General features: G+C 29.8%; 1 protein-coding gene across 1 annotated transcript; it reads right to left on the reverse strand.

The window, feature by feature from the left end:
• Positions 1 to 6643: 6643 nt before the first annotated feature.
• On the reverse strand, positions 6644 to 15717 carry LOC132713499 (A disintegrin and metalloproteinase with thrombospondin motifs 1-like). Its single transcript, XM_060696125.1, has 9 exons — positions 14937 to 15717; positions 14169 to 14204; positions 12985 to 13800; positions 12273 to 12338; positions 11814 to 11949; positions 9706 to 9828; positions 9319 to 9489; positions 8674 to 8844; positions 6644 to 8423 (listed from the first exon to the last, which is right to left on the reverse strand). Exons 3-9 carry the CDS (start codon positions 13084 to 13086, stop codon positions 8029 to 8031), a joined length of 1164 nt encoding a protein of 387 aa, XP_060552108.1. The 5' UTR covers positions 13087 to 13800; positions 14169 to 14204; positions 14937 to 15717; the 3' UTR covers positions 6644 to 8028.
• Between the last annotated feature and the right edge of the window lie 4125 nt (positions 15718 to 19842).

Raw genomic sequence — 19842 nt, forward strand, 5'->3', positions numbered from 1 at the left:
ATTATGCCACAATGTAGGACGATTTGTTACATTACCACTAACTTGTTAAACTTTGTAAAAGGCTTGTTCGTATTGCATTAAATTCAATATGTCCATGTTTTGTAATTTTACATTGCTTTACTTGCTACTGTAAGAAGTTTAAATGACAACGGGTATTTTAGATAACATTTTATCAAGCTTCTTAGCTTCTGAATATACATTTTTGTATTTGAAGAAAAACAATACTAGTTACTTTCCATAAGATTCACAGAAATCATACGGGTACAATACGAGAACATACACTACTGGATGCGACAGTTTGAACTTTGTTATCCTTTAATCGTTACCATATAATTCATAATTTATTTTTATTTAGGTAAAATAATGTAAAAAAAATTAACACTTAGTCGTACTATTTATTATTCAGTTTAATTTAGAACCTACCATTTTGACCTTTTGTATGCAAAATGATCCATGGATTATAGTTATATCAATAAAAAGTATAACATTTTATGCTTACACAAATTTACTAAAATAGACATTGCAAGTCAGGGTACTTTCCGAGAAACTCAAGATGACCGCTAGCATAGCCGAAAAAATATTGAAAAATGGCACAGACGCATTTAAGTTCTTATCTGTCTTTTATTTAAGTTTAGTCGATGTAAGAACTTCACAATTATTCGGAAACAGTATGTAATTGAGGCATTTTCTAATAGAAAAAATAAAAAAGTATATCTATGAGTAAAGACATGGCGAAGAAATTATGAATACTTTATCATACATTACAATGACCTGGACAACACCTTAGTAATGGTACCTTTATTTTTATAATATGTCTAAGAACATAATATTCTTTTAATTAAACATGCAGGGTAAACGAAACTTGCGTCTCAGTTTTTAGTGAAGTGATATGGTTGATTACTGAGACTAAGAATAACCAACATGTAGTACATAAAGAAATGTACTAAATTTCATCAATTTTAAAACGTAGATTTACATTCTATTAACAACTATTAATAGTGCTGTTGCAATATCAAGTAAAAAAACAAGTAATAAAATACCCGTAACGTATGGCGCTTTCAACCTTGATCATTTCAAACATGTATAGACTTAAATGTTATGTTTATACATTAAATAATTCAAAGCTGTGTACATTTTCACTGTTGAAATCGAAACATTAAATTCCATCCTCCAATTATCTACATTTTTATAATCCAATAAAAATAAGACAAATTTGAATTATGAAGTCATTAATTGAAGCTCTTTGCTATTATTTACCTGTTGGAGGCCCACTCATAAAAACGCTCTTTCCTCGGGACTAAAAGATATTTAAATGTAACCTAGAGACATTAAAGAGGTCAAAGAAAAACTGCCTAAATAAAAATGACAATTTGCTTAGATCAAGCAAGCCATTAAAAAAAACGGAAAAAATATGCAAAAGATAATAAAGAAATATCTACCAGAGTTTAATTAGTTTAATTAAAATTCCCCTTGAGTTTAGCCATGGTTGATGCGTTTAAAGGCTTGCAACGTTCCTTATTCTATTTAAAGTTCAAGATCTAATTTTTCTTTTATAATAATAATTATTATAAATATAATAATATTATAATATATAATATTTTATTTAAAAAAGGTTACACAATTAAGAACAATACAATAGCAATCTAATATCATCTTTTTTTCCCCAATGTTGCCCTTCTGAAATAGAAAACAACAACAACAAATGACATTGCATAGGTAGAAGAAATGAATGTTATACTATGTATTTTTTAGAATAAGACACTCATATACTTCGAAGAGATTCAACCAATTGTTCAAACATATACTGTAACGTAAAGACATCTTTACGACGCCCCCGGTCCGTTGCCTATAAAAAAATTGACCGGAGTAGTATTTTCGCGTGCAATGCGCAATCTGCGCAGTGAAAAAAAAACGTTGCACCTACATAGATATGTTAGTAGAAGTTCATAGATAATTCCGAGTTAGTTAAGGTAAAAATTAAGAAATCATATAAAATAGCTTTTTTAAACAAACATGAAAGAATACATGTATAGCTTTGTGGCAAATATTGACACAAAATGGCCCGGAAATGACGATTGTTTAAGAAATCTCCCTTACGATCACAGACATGACAATGAGATTAATTGTAGAAAGTTGTCGAAATATATTTGTGATGTCAAGCAGAAACTTTTTAACACACATAGCTATATTTAAATAATATTTCAAACTCTTAATAGGTTAAGATGGTTATGAAAATAACACACATTTTATCCGGGTTTCTTCGACAAAACATAAATGCACGCCACGAACTCTATTTGATTGTCACTTCACAAATTAATAAATCATTGATCGGTTAAAACTTAAAAAGTAACTTAATAAGATTTAATTTTTATTTTTTTTCAGAACTATTCATATGGACTATAAAAACGTCCCGGTTGAATGATACTGAAAACTTAGCTGGCAATAAAAATTTTAAGCGTCACCCTGCTGTTTCAATTTAAATTACTGATGAAGAAGTCATTTATGATACATTGAACAGGATTTTGGTCATTGAATTATTAATCCCCCGCTAACTTTGTATATCTGTAATAAATATTTATTACGTTTGAAGTACTTACCGCTTTAATTCATCACAAAAATTCTGGGTGACATAACTTATAATCACGTCTTTATAGCCTTCAAGAACGCTAAATGAGCCGCGTCACGACAAAACCAACATAATGGGTTTGCGACCAGCATAGATCCAGACCAGCCTGCGCATCTGCGCAGTCTGATCAGGATCCATGCTGTTCGCTATCAGTTTCTATACTTGTTATAGGGTCTGTAAGCGAACAGCATGGATCCTGATCAGACTGTGCGGATGCGCAGGCTGGTCTGGATCCACACTGGTCGCAAACCCATTATGTTGGTTTTGTCATGACACGGCTCAAATGTAGTCTATCGTTATTGCGCTTTTGCCCTACGCAGAATGCACATGCGCCAAATACAACCTCGGTTGCTATGGAAAAATCGTATTGTAAAAAGGTCTATATTGCATCATTCGTTCGTTCCTTCATTCGTTTGCTCATTTATTCATTCATTCATTCATTCACTCACTCACTCATTCATATGAACATCAAGATATGATTTTTTTTTTTTTTTCTTTAAAACATTTAAGGTTACTAACATTACGAATATTTAAAGGTATATTGTTCCAACTGTTCATTCCGTAATAAGAAAATGTGTCTGAAGTGGACAAATCAAAATGAGAGAATGGTGAAAAATGTCAAAATTTAGATAAAAGCTGTTGCATGTATTTTTAAATAACGTTTCGTTTTGAAGGTACTCCGCTGATATTTTTGACATAATGGGATTGAATAAAAATTATCGAGTTTAAAATTTCATTTGATATAGAACAAATTACTTTCAATTTTAAAAAATTTTACATAATTCTCTAACCCACTTTTTAGAACGGTATTAGTTTTTTTGTACAATATGATCCAAAAAAGCGTGTTACCAATGCTTTTCACTCAAATCAGGCTAGGAATAACACAAGAAAACGATATCAATTCATTTCTGTGTATATTTAAAAAATGCATATCCTTTTGCTTTAAATGCCCAATTTGATATATGAAATAAATTTAAATTTCTGGCTCTCAGTGGAGTTTCGTTAAAATAATTATCAAATAATATTGCTTCACTGAATCACATGCACTTTTAATTTAAAGATTTTTTTTTGCTTTGGTTTTTGTTTAAATACTTGAAAAAAGCCATTAACACAGATGTTCACCTAACTACATTAACGGCACATTGTACCTCAGAAATGAATTTTTTTTTTCCTTTTTTATAAAAAGCAAACATGAGTTTTATAACGTCAAAGATGGTTTTAGAGCATGTTAGATTTATTATAAAAATAATAATAATAATTAAATAATAATAATAATAAAAATAATAATAATAATAATAATAACTTTTAATATTATTATCATTAGTAGTATTATTATTATAATAGTATAACAAAATAATAATAATAATAATAATATTAATAATAATAATAATATTAATAATAATAATAATAATTATAGTATAACAATAATAATAATAACTATAATAATAAGAATAATAATCATAATTATAATAATAAAAATCATAATAATCATAAAAAATAATAATAAGATTGCATTAACAGCAGCAGCAGAAGCAACACCAACAACAGCAAAAACAACAACAATTTTATTTTAAAGATTGCGCTATTTACACGTTGATGAATCTTTTGTTCGCAGACGTTGTAACTTTCATTCTTCTATTTCATTTTGCGAACAGGATATCACTGGCGTACATTTTGTATTAAAGTTATAAGAAGTATGAGTAAGATTATTAGTACAGTTTTTATATCCGCACTCACTGTCTGTCTAGAACATGCTCGTTGATTGGCTCATTTTTTCTGGGTTTATTTATTGCGCGACCACAGGGGAAAATATAACGTCAGAAAGGTTATAATCAAATGCTCGTTCATGTTGGTAACTTTTTCTTCTTGGGTTTTATTAATGTAAACGATAGGGAACGCATTTTTTATTTTTTGCCTATAATACAAAAGAGAAAGAACATCAAAACGCCCCCATTCTCGTACAATCAGATTGTCTCGCGTTTCGATGCTCTTTCGATTACATTTCTCTCTCATATAGCTGTTTTAAATTGTTCTATTTTATCTTTATACATTCAGTTAATTTTGTTCACTTTAAATAATTAATTGCACGAAATGTACTCGAATAAATATGATATATAAAACATTGGCTTTGTGGTGTGGGCTGTTGTTAATGTTGTTATAACTTGCAGCCAAACTACTTCTTTTATTCACATATATAACATAACATAACATATACCATAACATAACATAACATCAAATAGCACAATATAACACAACTTACAAAACAAAACATATAATTCATTCAACATAAAAATTCAACATAAAAATTGTAAACATACACTTTATAGATATACAATTCAGATACTGTGCGGTGTAAAGTGTTATAAGTTACAGCAAGTTAGCCACCAAGTATTGTTGACAAGTATAAACAAAGGTTACGACATATCTAACAGAGTGTGCATAAAATACTTAAAAATGCAAGAAACAGTGGAGAACGAAATTTGTTTACGTTGCATTATATCATTATGCACCAATTAAACGGCAATTATTAATATTACTAAGATGACATAACCGTTGTATGTACTAAGCATTTGTTGTCGTAGTTATCTCCCTTTTAAATGTTTTAACTAAGGCTCAAATCTAACGTTATGTCCCTTCTTTAAATGTAGTATACAGATACTTGCAAGACTTCTAATTGTTTTGATATTTGTGCTTGTCATTAATGTTTCGCATTTCTGCATTATAGGCCATTTTCAAAACTATGGTTAAAAAACTTTCTACGTAAATTGTAATATTTTGGGCATAATAACAAGAACTGATATACTGTTTCTATCAAATTTAATGAAAAATGTAGACATTTTCTATTTTCTCTTGGAATATTAACGTGCCTATTTCCAGATTGTTAGCTGATATCTCAATTTGGTTAAAACAATCAAGTGGCTATCTTTATTTATTACGCTTAAATATTTTTCAGGTCAAGTGTATTTTTTTATTTGATAAGCCCAGTTCCCAGTATGAACTCATTATCTGCATCTTCAGTAAGCATGCTATACATTTTTTTAAGAATTGAGAAATCAGGTGAATTGATTATTTTAATATTATGGTTTGACGGTGTATTGCCATTAGATATCTCCCTATTTCTCCATATAATGCATCTAGAGTTGTTGATTTACGGACACAAAGATCATTAAGAAATTTACAATTTACAAATTCTATATTTTTACAATCATAATATCCAAACAATTCTACGCTATAATCTTAGACGGATCCTACTAATGTATCAAACAGTTTACACTTATCTTGAATATATAAATCTAGTTGTCTTAATACTGACAAAAGGTTATGCATAGAAAATAATGAATGTGTGGCAAGATGCTTTTATGTCCGATTCCAATGTCTATCTTTAAAGAAATAAACGCCTAAATATTTATAAAGCTTTAAACGACTTCTAACGTTTGACTGTTTAAAGTGAAGTTTAAGGTTGAGTTGTCTGCCTTGTTCAAATATTATTTTTTTAGTTTTATTTGTGTTAACTGTTGTTTGGCAGTATGAATTTAAATAATTTAACATTGACTGAAATCAGGGGGTCGAATGCATAACGGTTCGATAGTTTTTGAAGCAAGGTGAAGTGGTGCGATTTTATGTGTTTGGGTTTTTATATATGTATATTTTTATGAGTTTGTAGATAAGGTTTTAAATGGGTTGACTATAAGCTGTACTGTCGGCGGCCATTCACAGGAAAATATATATTAAACAAAATATATTGTGCAATTATTTTCCAATATTGTAGAAACATGTATATTAAACACGAACCTATTTAATTACCTGGATAATTTATATTTGCAATTACTTAAATGTATTTTCCAATTGAATATACAATTTTGATGATAACATTGAAGTGTGTTAAATGCACAGTTATAGAGTGATAGATAAAGATGCTTTTAATGATAGGATAAACTGTTTTAGGGAAAAATCAAATACAAGTTTAAATACTGTTTTAGGATTTTATTTAGAGTACTTTAAGCACCTGTAACACTGTCATATATCCTTACGTGTTTGATGTATAACAAGCCGTATTTAATTATTTGATTAAAGTATCCATTTCTGTACTGTTATTAAAATTTTAAGCGTAAATCATAATAAATTACAAAAATAACGAAAAACATCCTGAAAATAAAAAGCCTTTTGTCAATATTTCCAAACAATAGGCATTGAATAATCTGGAAATACATTATTATGATATAACATGAAGAGGAACCAGAAAAAAATAACGATGGCGATTAAATTTTGTGGATATCAATCCGTATACGGAAAATAAACTGTTAATTTACATGAAATATAATATATGAAGTCAATGTGAAACTACAAAAGTCCATTGCTGATAAATAAAATGTATTAGATGATCTATAAACACATACACACAAACAAAGTTATAGGGTCTCAAATGATAAAACGAAACAGACATGTTGATAGATAATATTAAATAAGTTGATAAGTTGCAAGTTACAAAATTGATGTATATATCTAAAAAAATAATTCTTTTTTTGTGTACACACGAGTTTATAGCATAAACTCACTAAGTTTTACAATCATTAAATAGCCGTTGGAGTTTTATATAGAAATAATATTGTTAATAGTTACTCTCTAACTTCCTTAATTCAACAACTATAATTTGCAAACGCAGGTTAAAACGGCTATGAAATTTAATTGAGAAGTAACAAGTAATAGCCACTAACATAGATATTAAACGATTTAATGCTATATTGACTTTCTCTAACCGTACGTAAATATTAGCTATTATGATAATAAAACCATAACAACAACATCAACCAAAGCGTTCATACCCTCTCGAGACGAATTCAAAATAATGTAATTCAAATTACGATAAATCATAAAACCCACGGGTAGACCGGTTCATTCCACTGTATACAGTATACGAATAAATCATCTTAAATTTTATATAATTATCTTTAATAGATTGCACATAGTGCATCACCTTGAATAAACTAAACTAAATATATATATATATATATAACATTAGTCTTCTTTTATTGCATCTCACGTTGACATATATACATATACATGTATGTATATATGTCAACGTGAGATGCAATAAGAGAAGACTAATGTTTTACAGTAATGTATATACATAAACAATATTTTGTTTCTTCACCTCTTTTGGCAATTGGTATATACCGGTATAAAAGTGAATTAGTATTTTGTATGGAAGTAAAAATACTACTTTAAATAGATTTTGAAGCCTTTACAAAACATTACTGAAATTTAGCGCTATTTTCTTTAGTTTTAAAACACAGTATTCATTATTAAGACATTATTTAACAAAGTTTGACATCTTACAGGAAATTAAAAAATATGGATTAAAAAGCCTATACTGATTTTAGTTCAGTATTTCTTAAATTAACCTAATTGTACATAAGAATTCCGCTGAACGAAGGCCATCTGTATATACCCGACTGCAAATAGCTATCACTATAACGTGCCTTCACATAAACATTTTCATTAACGGCAACCCGAGCAATAGCACTAATGGAACTGCAAGATGAAGTAACACTTTCAAACCCCGTGGTGACCGCAATTTGCTTCGTGCCCTTGATGATACCAATGATCATATGCCTGCTTCCTTTTTGGCAAACATGGGCTGTGAATTGGTAAACCCCGGCAACAGGAGCCTGGAAGATGCCGGTTGCTGGATTATACCCTTGTCCGTCGTTAATGTTGATATGTGGAAAAACGAGAACTTTGCCATCTGGGTAGTGACCATTGCTATTTGTTGTGTATGCATCAAAAGCAACCTTTTCTGGAAAAAACAACAAAACAAACGATATGTATTATTAAAGACTTACCGTCAAAACCTGTGAGGTGTTTGACTTATTAATCACTGTTTCTATAGCTTTTTATTCTCAAGAAATTAAAAAGAATGTTAATCAAAATTTGTGATCAAACATACACAATATCATTTCTTTATACACACTTTATAATACATTTCTTTAACGATATTATTTAAATTTGATTGTTGGAATGACTAGATATTATCAAACAGACTTTACTTGTACAAGGACCATTGTTACACAACTCGGCTTCATCGTTGTTGCCAAAGCAATGGTTTCCGAAACGCTCTGGACGTGGGTTCGTGCATGATCGTATCCGACGGCGCATTCCAGTATCACATGTCGCGGAACATGTTTCCCATTCACCCCAAGAACTCCAGCCTCCATGCACTTAAAAAATGCATGCATAGTTTATCTTATTTCAAATAAAAAACAGGCTTTGCTTATGTCGCTGTAAAACATAATAAGAAATAAGCTTTTTTATATATAAAGTACTTATCATATCATAAATGATATAGGAGAACTACCTAATGCCAATGCAATAATGAATTATTTATAGATAAATGTTTTACGGATTTACGTTCCAGCTTACTTGAAACTAATCTTTTATTTTTGACTCAATTACACGCACTTGCACTTGTGATACATGCATGGGGAAACACACGATGTGTGTTGGAACATAAATTATCTAAACAATGTCAAAATATATTCGAAGGAATTGATGTTTTAGTCTATTAAATAAACATCAGTTGCATGGGTAATGAATGTTATCATTTTAATCATCTTAATCATTTTAAAATTTATAAAAATCGTTGAGTATGTTCTTAAGTATAAAAAAAAATATTTTCATTCCAATGAATTTACCAGGACAAAATTGAAGACTGCAAGATTTCTTTTCAATTTTGTTTCCTGGGCAGTCAATGCCACCATTTTGTGGTGTCGGATTATTACATGTACGCTGCCGCAACAGTGAACCATTCCCACACGTGACGTCACACGATGACCACTGTGACCATGACGACCAACCACCATCAACTGCAGGATAAATAAGATATTTTATATTTCTCTAAAAGTAATATTGTAATATGTTTTGCGCATTTTTACAAGCTTCTTACAAAATTTTACATATGTTAATCAACAAAAACCAACTGTGAGTTAATTTTCATTGGCCAATGACGATTATGTTATTTATGGTACTGCTGCAAAAACATTATTTGATAAATATAACGGACATACAAGTAGCATACATACCTAAATTACACAGGTCGCAAAACCGTGGACAAATTTTCTTGGCTTCATTTTTCACTTTACATATACTGAACATTGAGTTCATTTGAGCACAATCAACATGTTTGCTATCCCTGCATTCAGAGTCTGTAGAAAACAAACACAATGTACAAACGGCAATTGTTTCATTTTAAGAGTTATACAACACACCGTACAATCAAATGGGCAGACAACCGATCAATCGTCGACAGATGTACTATTAAATACACGGGGGAGGATCCATAACACCAGATGGGACAGTGAAATTAGGTCAATCGCAGTGAAAGTTTTCAATTATTGAAACAGTTATATAAAATTCAAACCTTTGTTTTTTTTTTTCTCAAGAAAATCTAAATGTGATTCCACCCTCTTGACTTTCCTCTATATTACCCATTTTTTTGTATTGGAATTCTATGCAGTCTTTGTCGAGATATTCTTTCCGTCGTGGGTTCTGGTGTGACCAAAACATGCAATGCGTTTGAAGAAAATATCACTTAATTTAAACGGACTCAAAATACATTTTTTTACGAAATTTCACCACATACTGATGCTTAACTTTCGAACAAATTCTAATTTAAACATTTACAAACAAAGAAATCGCTGCTTAAATCACATTTAAGCTCCATAAATGTTTAAATCTGGATTTGTTCGAAAGTCAAGTACCGGTCTGTGGTGAGATTTAGTAATTTTTTTGTATTTTGTGTCCGTTTAGTGACATTTTCTTCATACGCATTGCATATGTTATGGTCACACCAGAACCCACGACGGAAAGAATATATAGATAAAGACTACATAGAGTTCCAATACAAACAAGTAATAAAGAGGAGAGTGAGGCGGATAGAATCACATTTAAATTTTCCTTAAAACAGGTTTCACTTTTATATAACTGTTTAAAAGTTGAGATTGACGTGTTTTTCACTGTCACATCTGGTGTTATGCTTTACATCTGGAGCAGCGGAAATTTACATATGCTTTTGCCGATGCTCACTGTTGGTATCCATATGGGGTTCCACCTCCTGATATACAGCTATTTCAGTGTAAAAAACACGATTTTTTTGTGACTTTCAAGAAAAAATGTGGCTTCTCATCGGAAAGCGGTTATTTTTGTCAAAATGCACGTACGGGTTTGAAATCTTGTACATTGCCAGAAATTTGTTAGCAAGCTCCTTTGTCTGTTGATAATAAATTATTTGATTAACTCGAACACAGTTGTGATATGTTAAAATTTAATGAGTATTTCCTTTCCATCAATTGTGTTTTTTTTACACCGACACATACATGTATATACTACACGTAGTACGGCTGTCGACGGTTTAACAGTTGTCTGTCCATTTAATTGTACGGTGTGTTCAAGCGAGCGGAAGTAATTGCTAATCGAAAAAGGGGCGAAAGGCAATTACAAATAAAACCAAATGGCTGATATACAGTTGTCATGCATTTCTATCAATAATTAAATGAAGGGAAAGTAAACGACTGTCTTGTCACTGTATGATCAATAATTATGCACTTTATTGAGCCTAATTAGAATACCTAGATGATAGATTTTACAGTTTTGTAATAAAGTGACTGTATTCTTTATTTGTGTCTGCTAGAGGATATACATGCACAAATGCATATAAATATTCCAATCAATTTTATTTGTCTCAGTCAAATCTTTCAATTAGAAATGAATGCATATATTTCACTGATTTACATATAATGTGCACAAATATTTGCAGTACATATTTTACATATTCTTGGATGTTTGAAAACTGTTTTATATACATAATTATATTCATATATATATAATTTCCTTTAAGTGTGGTTACAACCTTAATAACAAGATACAGGATATATGGTGACAAACACTCGTCGTTTTGCAGAAAACAGTTTTACTTCCCCCATTTGCCCTTTACGTATGTTTGTACAAATCCCGCCATAATTAAAAGTAGATTATCCAGCTAGCTCAACGGTTGTTCTACGTTTGCAACCGCTCGTGCCTCAAATAATGCATGGAGGGAAACCTGAGGTATTCCGCCACCAGAAAGCTGAAAGTCGCATAAAACCTTCATCATTATTGCATGTTTTACTGCGACGCAAAAGTAAATCCTTACTTGGAGGGTATGTACAAATATCTTTGTTGCATTTGCTTGTCGAACAGCATTCATAACAATAGCTAGTTTTGTCGGCACTCATTTTCTGTACTGTAACTTCCGAACTATTTTGAATTTCAGCAAATCCGCCACACTTCTAAAAATTTATAACAATATCATTCTTTTAAAATCTGGAAACAAAGTGATCCATCTTTTGCGGCAAATTTCCCCCACTTCAACCACTTATCGGGTCTTAAGCTTGATATATGTGCAATCTTTTGTTTTCTTTTATTTCATATCCAATATTTGATGTAATCGTTTACAACTTAAACAATATTTGTTTAAAATGCAAGTTGACCTGAGGAATTATCGTCATTCAAACGGTTTCGACCTCACTTTAAACATGATATTTTCAAAATTAAAGGTAAAAAATTATAAATTGTCGACAAGCGGAATATATCGATACAAATTAAAGATTACCTTCTTGTCAATACATCCTAGACTAAACTGCACTTGACTGGTATATTTTCGTTTTTTGTAACAAACCTGCACGAAAAATTGAAAACAATAAAAAGAAAATGGAAAAATCACATGTATCTGTACCTTGGGACATACCTGCCTATCTGTCTACCTAACCGTCCACAATTTTTTTTAACCGCGACATACGACAAGATTTCCACAATTTTGCGAAGAATAAACATAATTATTTAGAAACAGTCAAAGTGTTGAATGCATTTTAGTATTTGCCCCCAAAGAAGTCTATATTTCTGACTTGTCTATTACGCATAAACTCTACCTCTCTCCCGTTTATTAAATTATTTTTTAAAAGTCGCGTCTAACTAGAAATAGCAAGAAAGTAGGACAACGACTAAGTTAGTAAATATGCTTATGAAAAAAATGTATGTCGCTCATATGTCGCTCATTTATGGCGTTTCAAATCGTCTATTATTTCATATAAACGTCTGTTACATAGATGGGGCAGATGTGGAAGGCGCAATATTCGAAATTTCCCAAAATTCAAAAATGATTTAACAGTGATTAAACATTTGCTCACACAAGAAAATTTTCAAAATTTTACAATAAAACTTAAACATCTTAAAATTCTTAAACTGATGAAATTCTCTAAATATTGACTAAAATTGAAGTGACTTTTTCTTATTCATTCATTCAATTATTGGAAGTGCTATTATACCTCTCCTGCGGAGCATGTTTCAATGGACATACATTCTCCCAAACTAAGTGCATCAGAACACGTGAAGCATGAGATAGATGCTGAAATATTGTTAATAATCATACATTATGATAATGATTATTTTGATGATTCTCAGTGTGATTTTAGAAATTGCAAAGATGTTTAAATAATACTTTTTGAATATTTATTAACTTACAGGTTGTTTTATTATCCTACTCGTTCACTGAGAGATTAATATCAAAGTACGCATTAAATTAAGGCATGTGTTTGTTGGTTATCATTAATAAAATAAAATCTGCATGGTGTGGCTCAGTTGCGCGATATTATTTTACAGAATTATATCTACTCGGTGTGAGTATAAAACGGTAGTATAACGGGTATTAAATCACAAGTCGATGCAGATGTGGACACAATATAATTCTTAATACTAAACAATGATGCAGAAAAGTATGAAAAGCTAGTTTTACGATAAATCAAAAGTGTAATGCTTTAAAATCATGACACAATACGTTTGATTATTAACTTTACTCTTTTGTCAACAACCTTAAGATCTTATCAAGTACAGAACTTATTTTCGTATTTTTTTTTAATAGTCAGGTTTGTTCATGTGTTTACGTGTTTTAAAGGAACGTGAATGTCGATCTTATCATCTAGTCCCTTTCAAATGAATATAATTTACGGAAAGGGGCGAGCAATGCCGGACTTTCACGAATCCTAAGGAAATTATATACACAAAACATTACTTTAAGGAAATTAATGAATGCTTTAACATACCTGTACCACTGATTGTAGATGAAACAAGAAACAATGTAAAATCTAAAACACAGAAGAATGTGGTTAGATTGTGAAAAAAACATTTTGCAAACCTAAATAAGAAAGAAAAACATTTATTTCATCCAATAGTAATGTCGTTATTGACCTGTGAAATGTACTGACTGTCCATAAACTACGTGTGCAATATTTTAAGTGCTTGTGTTCCCACATGGTTTTATGTCTAGCTGGAGTTTTATTAACATTTTTAAAACGATTGGAAAAAAATGGTTGACAGTCTAAAATACCCCACAACATGAATTTTTAATAATCAAAAATACTTTATTATCAGACAGTATTATTGAATCAATCAAATTTATTATCATGTATTATCACGGTTAAAGCAAAATTATAAAACCATAAAAACTACTTACATTGCACCAACATTTTTCTCAGTCCTTGTTGAAGCTCTAATATACATAAATAAAAAAAAACAAGATGTATCATTAAAAACAAACAAATAATTAAGAATTTGAGAAAGAAAAAGAAAATATGCCGTCAAAAAGAAAAGTTCTTCAATTGTATGCGATTTCAGTACATATTGCACAATTTGTTTTGTACATTTCCATTAAATTATAGAGCTGAATTGCTGTCATTCTCTTTTGAACCTGGTACATGCTTTCCATATTTTACCACAAATAAAATAATGGAATTAATTAGATAACTTTAATAAAAAGTAGAAAACAGAGATGCAATGCATAAAGAAAAATGTTTATGCTTTGATCACTTGATTGTATTTCAATAATTTCAAAATATGCAGTTTTTTAATAAAAAATATACGCTCTGTTCAGGTAAATTAAAATAATTTATCAAAGATGTGCAATTAAAATAACCTACCAATTATAGATGATACTTAACTGTCATCTTAAAAGAATTGTATTGTTTCATAATTTCAGAAATTTAGAAAACAATAAAATAAGCAAAAAATAAATTAATAAATTAAAAATAAATAAAAAATTAAATAATGAGACAATTTGAAAACAACGATTCATATATGTGTTAACAATGATTTCAATGAGACCTTTGATGAGAAGGATTATAATAAACTTTAAAATAAAAATAAATTTTAGCTTTTTTTCAAAGTATTGATGATATAGAACATAATAATGTAACCTCATTAGAATATCTAAAAATTAACTTACCGTCGTTCAAATTCGGACAGTCCAAGAAGAAACTTGTAAAAAACAAGGATTAGACTCTTAGATTCGTTGTCAACTGATAAATAACTTTACCTCATTTGACGTTTATATTTAGAAACAATGCCCTTTTATAGGAGTCGAGGCGGTGTAGAAATAAACAATTGAAACTTTATCTTCCTTAATGACCTTATAAAAGCTTTTGTTTTATTAAAATCGTTAAGTTTATGTCTTAATCGTAAACATCGTATTTAAAATGTCTATTTTACATGGTTTAATTATATAAAAATGATATGACTGTTTTTAGTAGGGTTCGTCTTTTTTCAGATTGAATATCATTTATTTGATAAAAGAACATCACTGACAATCTGCAAACATTAAAAATGAAGAAACCCGACTAGTACAATTTATTGGCTAAAACGAGCACCACGATAAGTTAATGGACCAATATTTTTATTGTATACCAAATTTGAAGAAATGAGTTAGCTCATACGGTTGCTAAGGCATTATACTTTAAACCTCATCAAAAATATTTCCATGAAAATGTTTATTTTTCAAGATCATTCGTGATAATGACGACCTCTTTAGCGTATTGATGGCGATTTTTAGCGTCCTTAATATCTTTAAATACAATAACGTACATATTACGTTATATTTTTTCATATTCGGGGGACATTTTCCAATCTACTCGTGTCAGATTACACTTAATTTAACAGATTGAACGTAATTGAGACCGTTTTTACGAGGATACGCCGAATTCGTGAATGGAGCACCGAAGCAACGGCGATTACATCATTAAAACTAACTAAATCATATTTTACTAGATTCCTCCTATTGTTATATGACACTTGTAGCTTGAAAAATGTTTAAGATACACATAATATGAAAAAAAAATGAAGTTTTAAATGTGTTAAATGTACATATTTATTTAAATTCACATTCAAAATAGTAATCAGGTTTCATTTCTCATGAATGATCTAAAAAAGTAAACATATTTCTGAAAAAAGTAATGCTGGTTCAATAATTTCATAGCAGCCGTATGCGCTTATTCATTTCTTTTAATTAAACTTAAAATAAGATAGTTTGGATTGTTTACTTACTGTGTTATTCGTTTTGGCAATAGCGTTGCACAGATTCGGCGTTACTTTTACGATAATTGCATATTCCTGCGTTACTGGATATACACGGTGGTTCTGTTCTACGCAGATTTAACGTTGTTAATAAGTTGTTTAAATGCAAGCAATTCAAGTAATATGAACACAAACCAAAATAATAAATAAAATAAATAATTAAATACAAATTACCTCATTAATAATGCACTAATAAGCTACAGGATATCAAATGTGAAACAAAATATAAAGGTATAATTTTGGATTTTGCTAATGAAATGCAAATTGAATGAAAAGATGCAAAATAAAACAATTCATTTCTGCATTGATCCTAAGAATGTTATCCTGCCAACTTTCACATGATTTCGAATGTATAAAAAATATCTATACTTATAGTTTTTGTTCCTTGAATGTACTGAAATGACTTATGACTATGACACCAACATTAATGAAATACCAAAGAGAAAGATCAATAAATAATTAAATGAATAAATAAATAAATAAATAAAATGAGATATATTTTACAACAAATAAAGGCTCTGATTTTTCTTGTTATTGTGATACATTTACGAACTAAAACATCCCTATAATCTTCATTCTATATGACGCGTGAAACATGAATGTAAACCACAAACTTTATGGTCTATATATGTGCCATATTGTTGATTTGTATACGAGTGTATATACATACTTTAGTGGTTTATTTCCTTCTTCCTCCTACATGTCCTATTTTTTGTTTTTCATTTTTACTTTATGGTACAGAAATGTTAACGGAAAACTATTCCTTATAGACCACCGCCTAGAACGCTAGAATTGACAACAATGAAGGCTCGTTTTGATTGAGCATGTTCATTGACGGTACTGTAAAGTGTAAGTTACGGTCCCTGGCCCCTAGCACAAGCTTAAGCAGAATAAATATTTAAAATTTAAACATGAAGAAATGACGCTGTAATAATAATAGTTTTTTAAAGTTCCTTTAACTCTCGATATTTGAATCTGACCACATATAGAACTGATAAGTGTCCTCCCTAATTATTTTGCCCTGGACGAAAAGACTCTATTCGATGGTAGTTTGACTTCCTTGTAAATCGATGTAAACGATGTAAAATTAAAAAAAAAATAATAAAGTGTTATACTTCTTTTAGTTTCAACAAAATACTATAATAATAATTTCAAAAATAAGTCTAATACAATTAAGACCTGATTAATTAAAATTGTCATCGTTTATATGATTAATGATCAACATTTATTTTCCCATTTTGACATAGAAAGTTGTTGAAATATGTTTGACGAAGTAATACTAGTTATTGCAACCGAACGATTTAAAATAAGATTAAATTTATTGTTTGAAAACAATTGATGTATACAACTCTTTTGAATGGCGGTATGACAAAAATGTTTCTTTAAAGTATGTCAAAATAAGTCATCTTAATTTTATAGAGGAAGTTTTAAAAAGCAAATTGTTTTAAGAACACAATGAAATATAACCTTCTACCATATCGTTTGTTTAAAAAATAGACACAAACTTTCAAAAGAAAGAAAAGTTATGAATAGCATTAGAATAAAGTATTTAGATTTTGAAAAATGAATTGTTTCAAAACATTTAGCACACTCTTGAAATAATTAAGCTTTACAAATACTGAATACTGATTCTACATACTGATATATCATAACAAAGAGGCAATAGCGTGCAGACATAATTTGTTTTTTGACATCTTCACCATGAATAAACACGATTTTGCTCTACATTATTCCTTTCTTTTTCTGAATCTTTATGCATACCTATTTTCATACATATTAATGCATCAATTGCGACGAGACTGGTCAAGCGATTTTCGTACATAGCAAATATATAAACGTGCACAAGCTCTTGACTTATAACATGATATTGCGTATATGTTTAATTCTCAAGTTTGAATTATTGCGTTTAATTTAAGCAAAAAATATGTAATATTCATGGTATATAAAATGAGTTAGTTATGAGGATATAACACTAACTGGGGCGACATCGATGGATGTTTCTGCTTAAAAAAGTCGGGCCGTTATGCCGAGACGGTTTTTGTTTTGCTTTTGTAATATTAAGATAAATGATTTGTCTGAATTATGCTATTATTCAGAATAAGATTTTTCTGACACTTATGCATAATTGATAAATTTGAAAGGATAGTTGTAAGAAAAATGAATTTTAAAGAAATGAGAAAGAAACGTTTTTGAGAATTTGCCAGAGCCAAGTATGGTCCGGTAATCCGATTTTGGCAATTTTGTGTAAGGTCTAGTATAGAGTCCGATGTTGGGTCTATGCGATAGCATAATGTAGTGACGTCCGTTATCGTTTCTATTCGATGGTAGGAGCTAGGTCTGTCTCCTATTCTAGCTCGTCTTTGAGTAATTGTAGCAATGAATTTTAATTTGGTAACAAGCAAAATAGAACATACCAAAAACATCAGTAAGAAATTACCATTTACAAGATTGATTAGATTTTTGCTCATCATTACATAAGACTTTTGCAAAGAGCCCGATATAGGGTTTGAGTTGGTACGAGTTTCAAATCTAAAAATTGCAACAAACAAAATATAACCAGTACTTAGTCTAATATGGCCTGATACTACAATATCAAGGTAAAAAATAGCAATTAAAATTAAATTATACTGTTTGGCTGACTCTTACTATGACAATTATACTTGTAAGCCTAATTTCTGTTACCTTCCTTTAAGGCCCATTATTCCCCAGCTTTTTTTTCAATTTTTGGAACAATTAAGGTTTTCAAAGACTTACTCATTGGCCAATAACCGGAGCCATATTTTATCTTATGTTGCATACCAGCAATTAACACATGTATCGTGAAACAGTATTTTGTATGGAAGTCAAATTACAACTTTGTTAACATTATGCTACTTTTATTTAAAGTAATTTCAAATTAAGCACAACTTTTTAAAAGTTACCAGAATCCAGCATGCTTCAAAACAATATTATAAACTTACAAATATATAAACTCAAGTCCAATGATGTAAAGATTCACTTGTTTCTGATGCATAATATGCCTATGAATAATCCAATGATCCTTCAGAAGTATTTTTTTCAATATGTATGAATACATTTAATTATATATGCTTCTCTCGTGACTGGGTATCTTAATAGTGTTGTCATAATTTTTTTCTGAGATTTTACAGTTTTATTCAATTTATGTCTCACAGCATTCGTATAAATACATTGTTAATCTTCATCACAAATTTAATTCGATTCATTTAACGAAAAATGTACACAATTCTTAATGCGTATTGTAATTTACTATCTATGACCAGAGACATTTTACGGTTTCAATAATGGAAACAATGTGTTTGAAACTGCTAAATAAGTGGGGCTTTGTGTCATAACATAACAAGTAAAGATACCAAGTTTTTACTTCATTTCACTTTCTAAAGGAAAGTAAAAAACTATAAAGTTTCAATCAATTATTTTTTTTCTTTTGGGCCGGGGGGATATCATTAAACCCCAGTTTATTTTTTTTATCATAAAAAAATTAAATTTTGACATATGCGTATATCTTTCATTTTTTCTTAAAGAGAATGTTACTACGGTGCTTAACAGATATTAAACAGACAGTGGCATTTAGTCCGTGGCTTTGTGTTATGATAGACCGCTGTTTTGCGGAAGGTTCATTCTCTCGGCAGTGCTTATTTTCTGAACCTTTTTGGCATATTGTATGATAAAATTATGTTGCCAATTGGGGCATACATGAGACATATACTTAAATGCATCACCAATATTATCAAACAAATTATTCAATAATTAAAATGTTTAAC

Source organism: Ruditapes philippinarum, unplaced genomic scaffold (genome assembly GCF_026571515.1).
Source record: "Ruditapes philippinarum isolate M1 unplaced genomic scaffold, ASM2657151v2 ctg3885_1_1_1_1, whole genome shotgun sequence".
Taxonomy (NCBI): domain Eukaryota; kingdom Metazoa; phylum Mollusca; class Bivalvia; order Venerida; family Veneridae; genus Ruditapes; species Ruditapes philippinarum.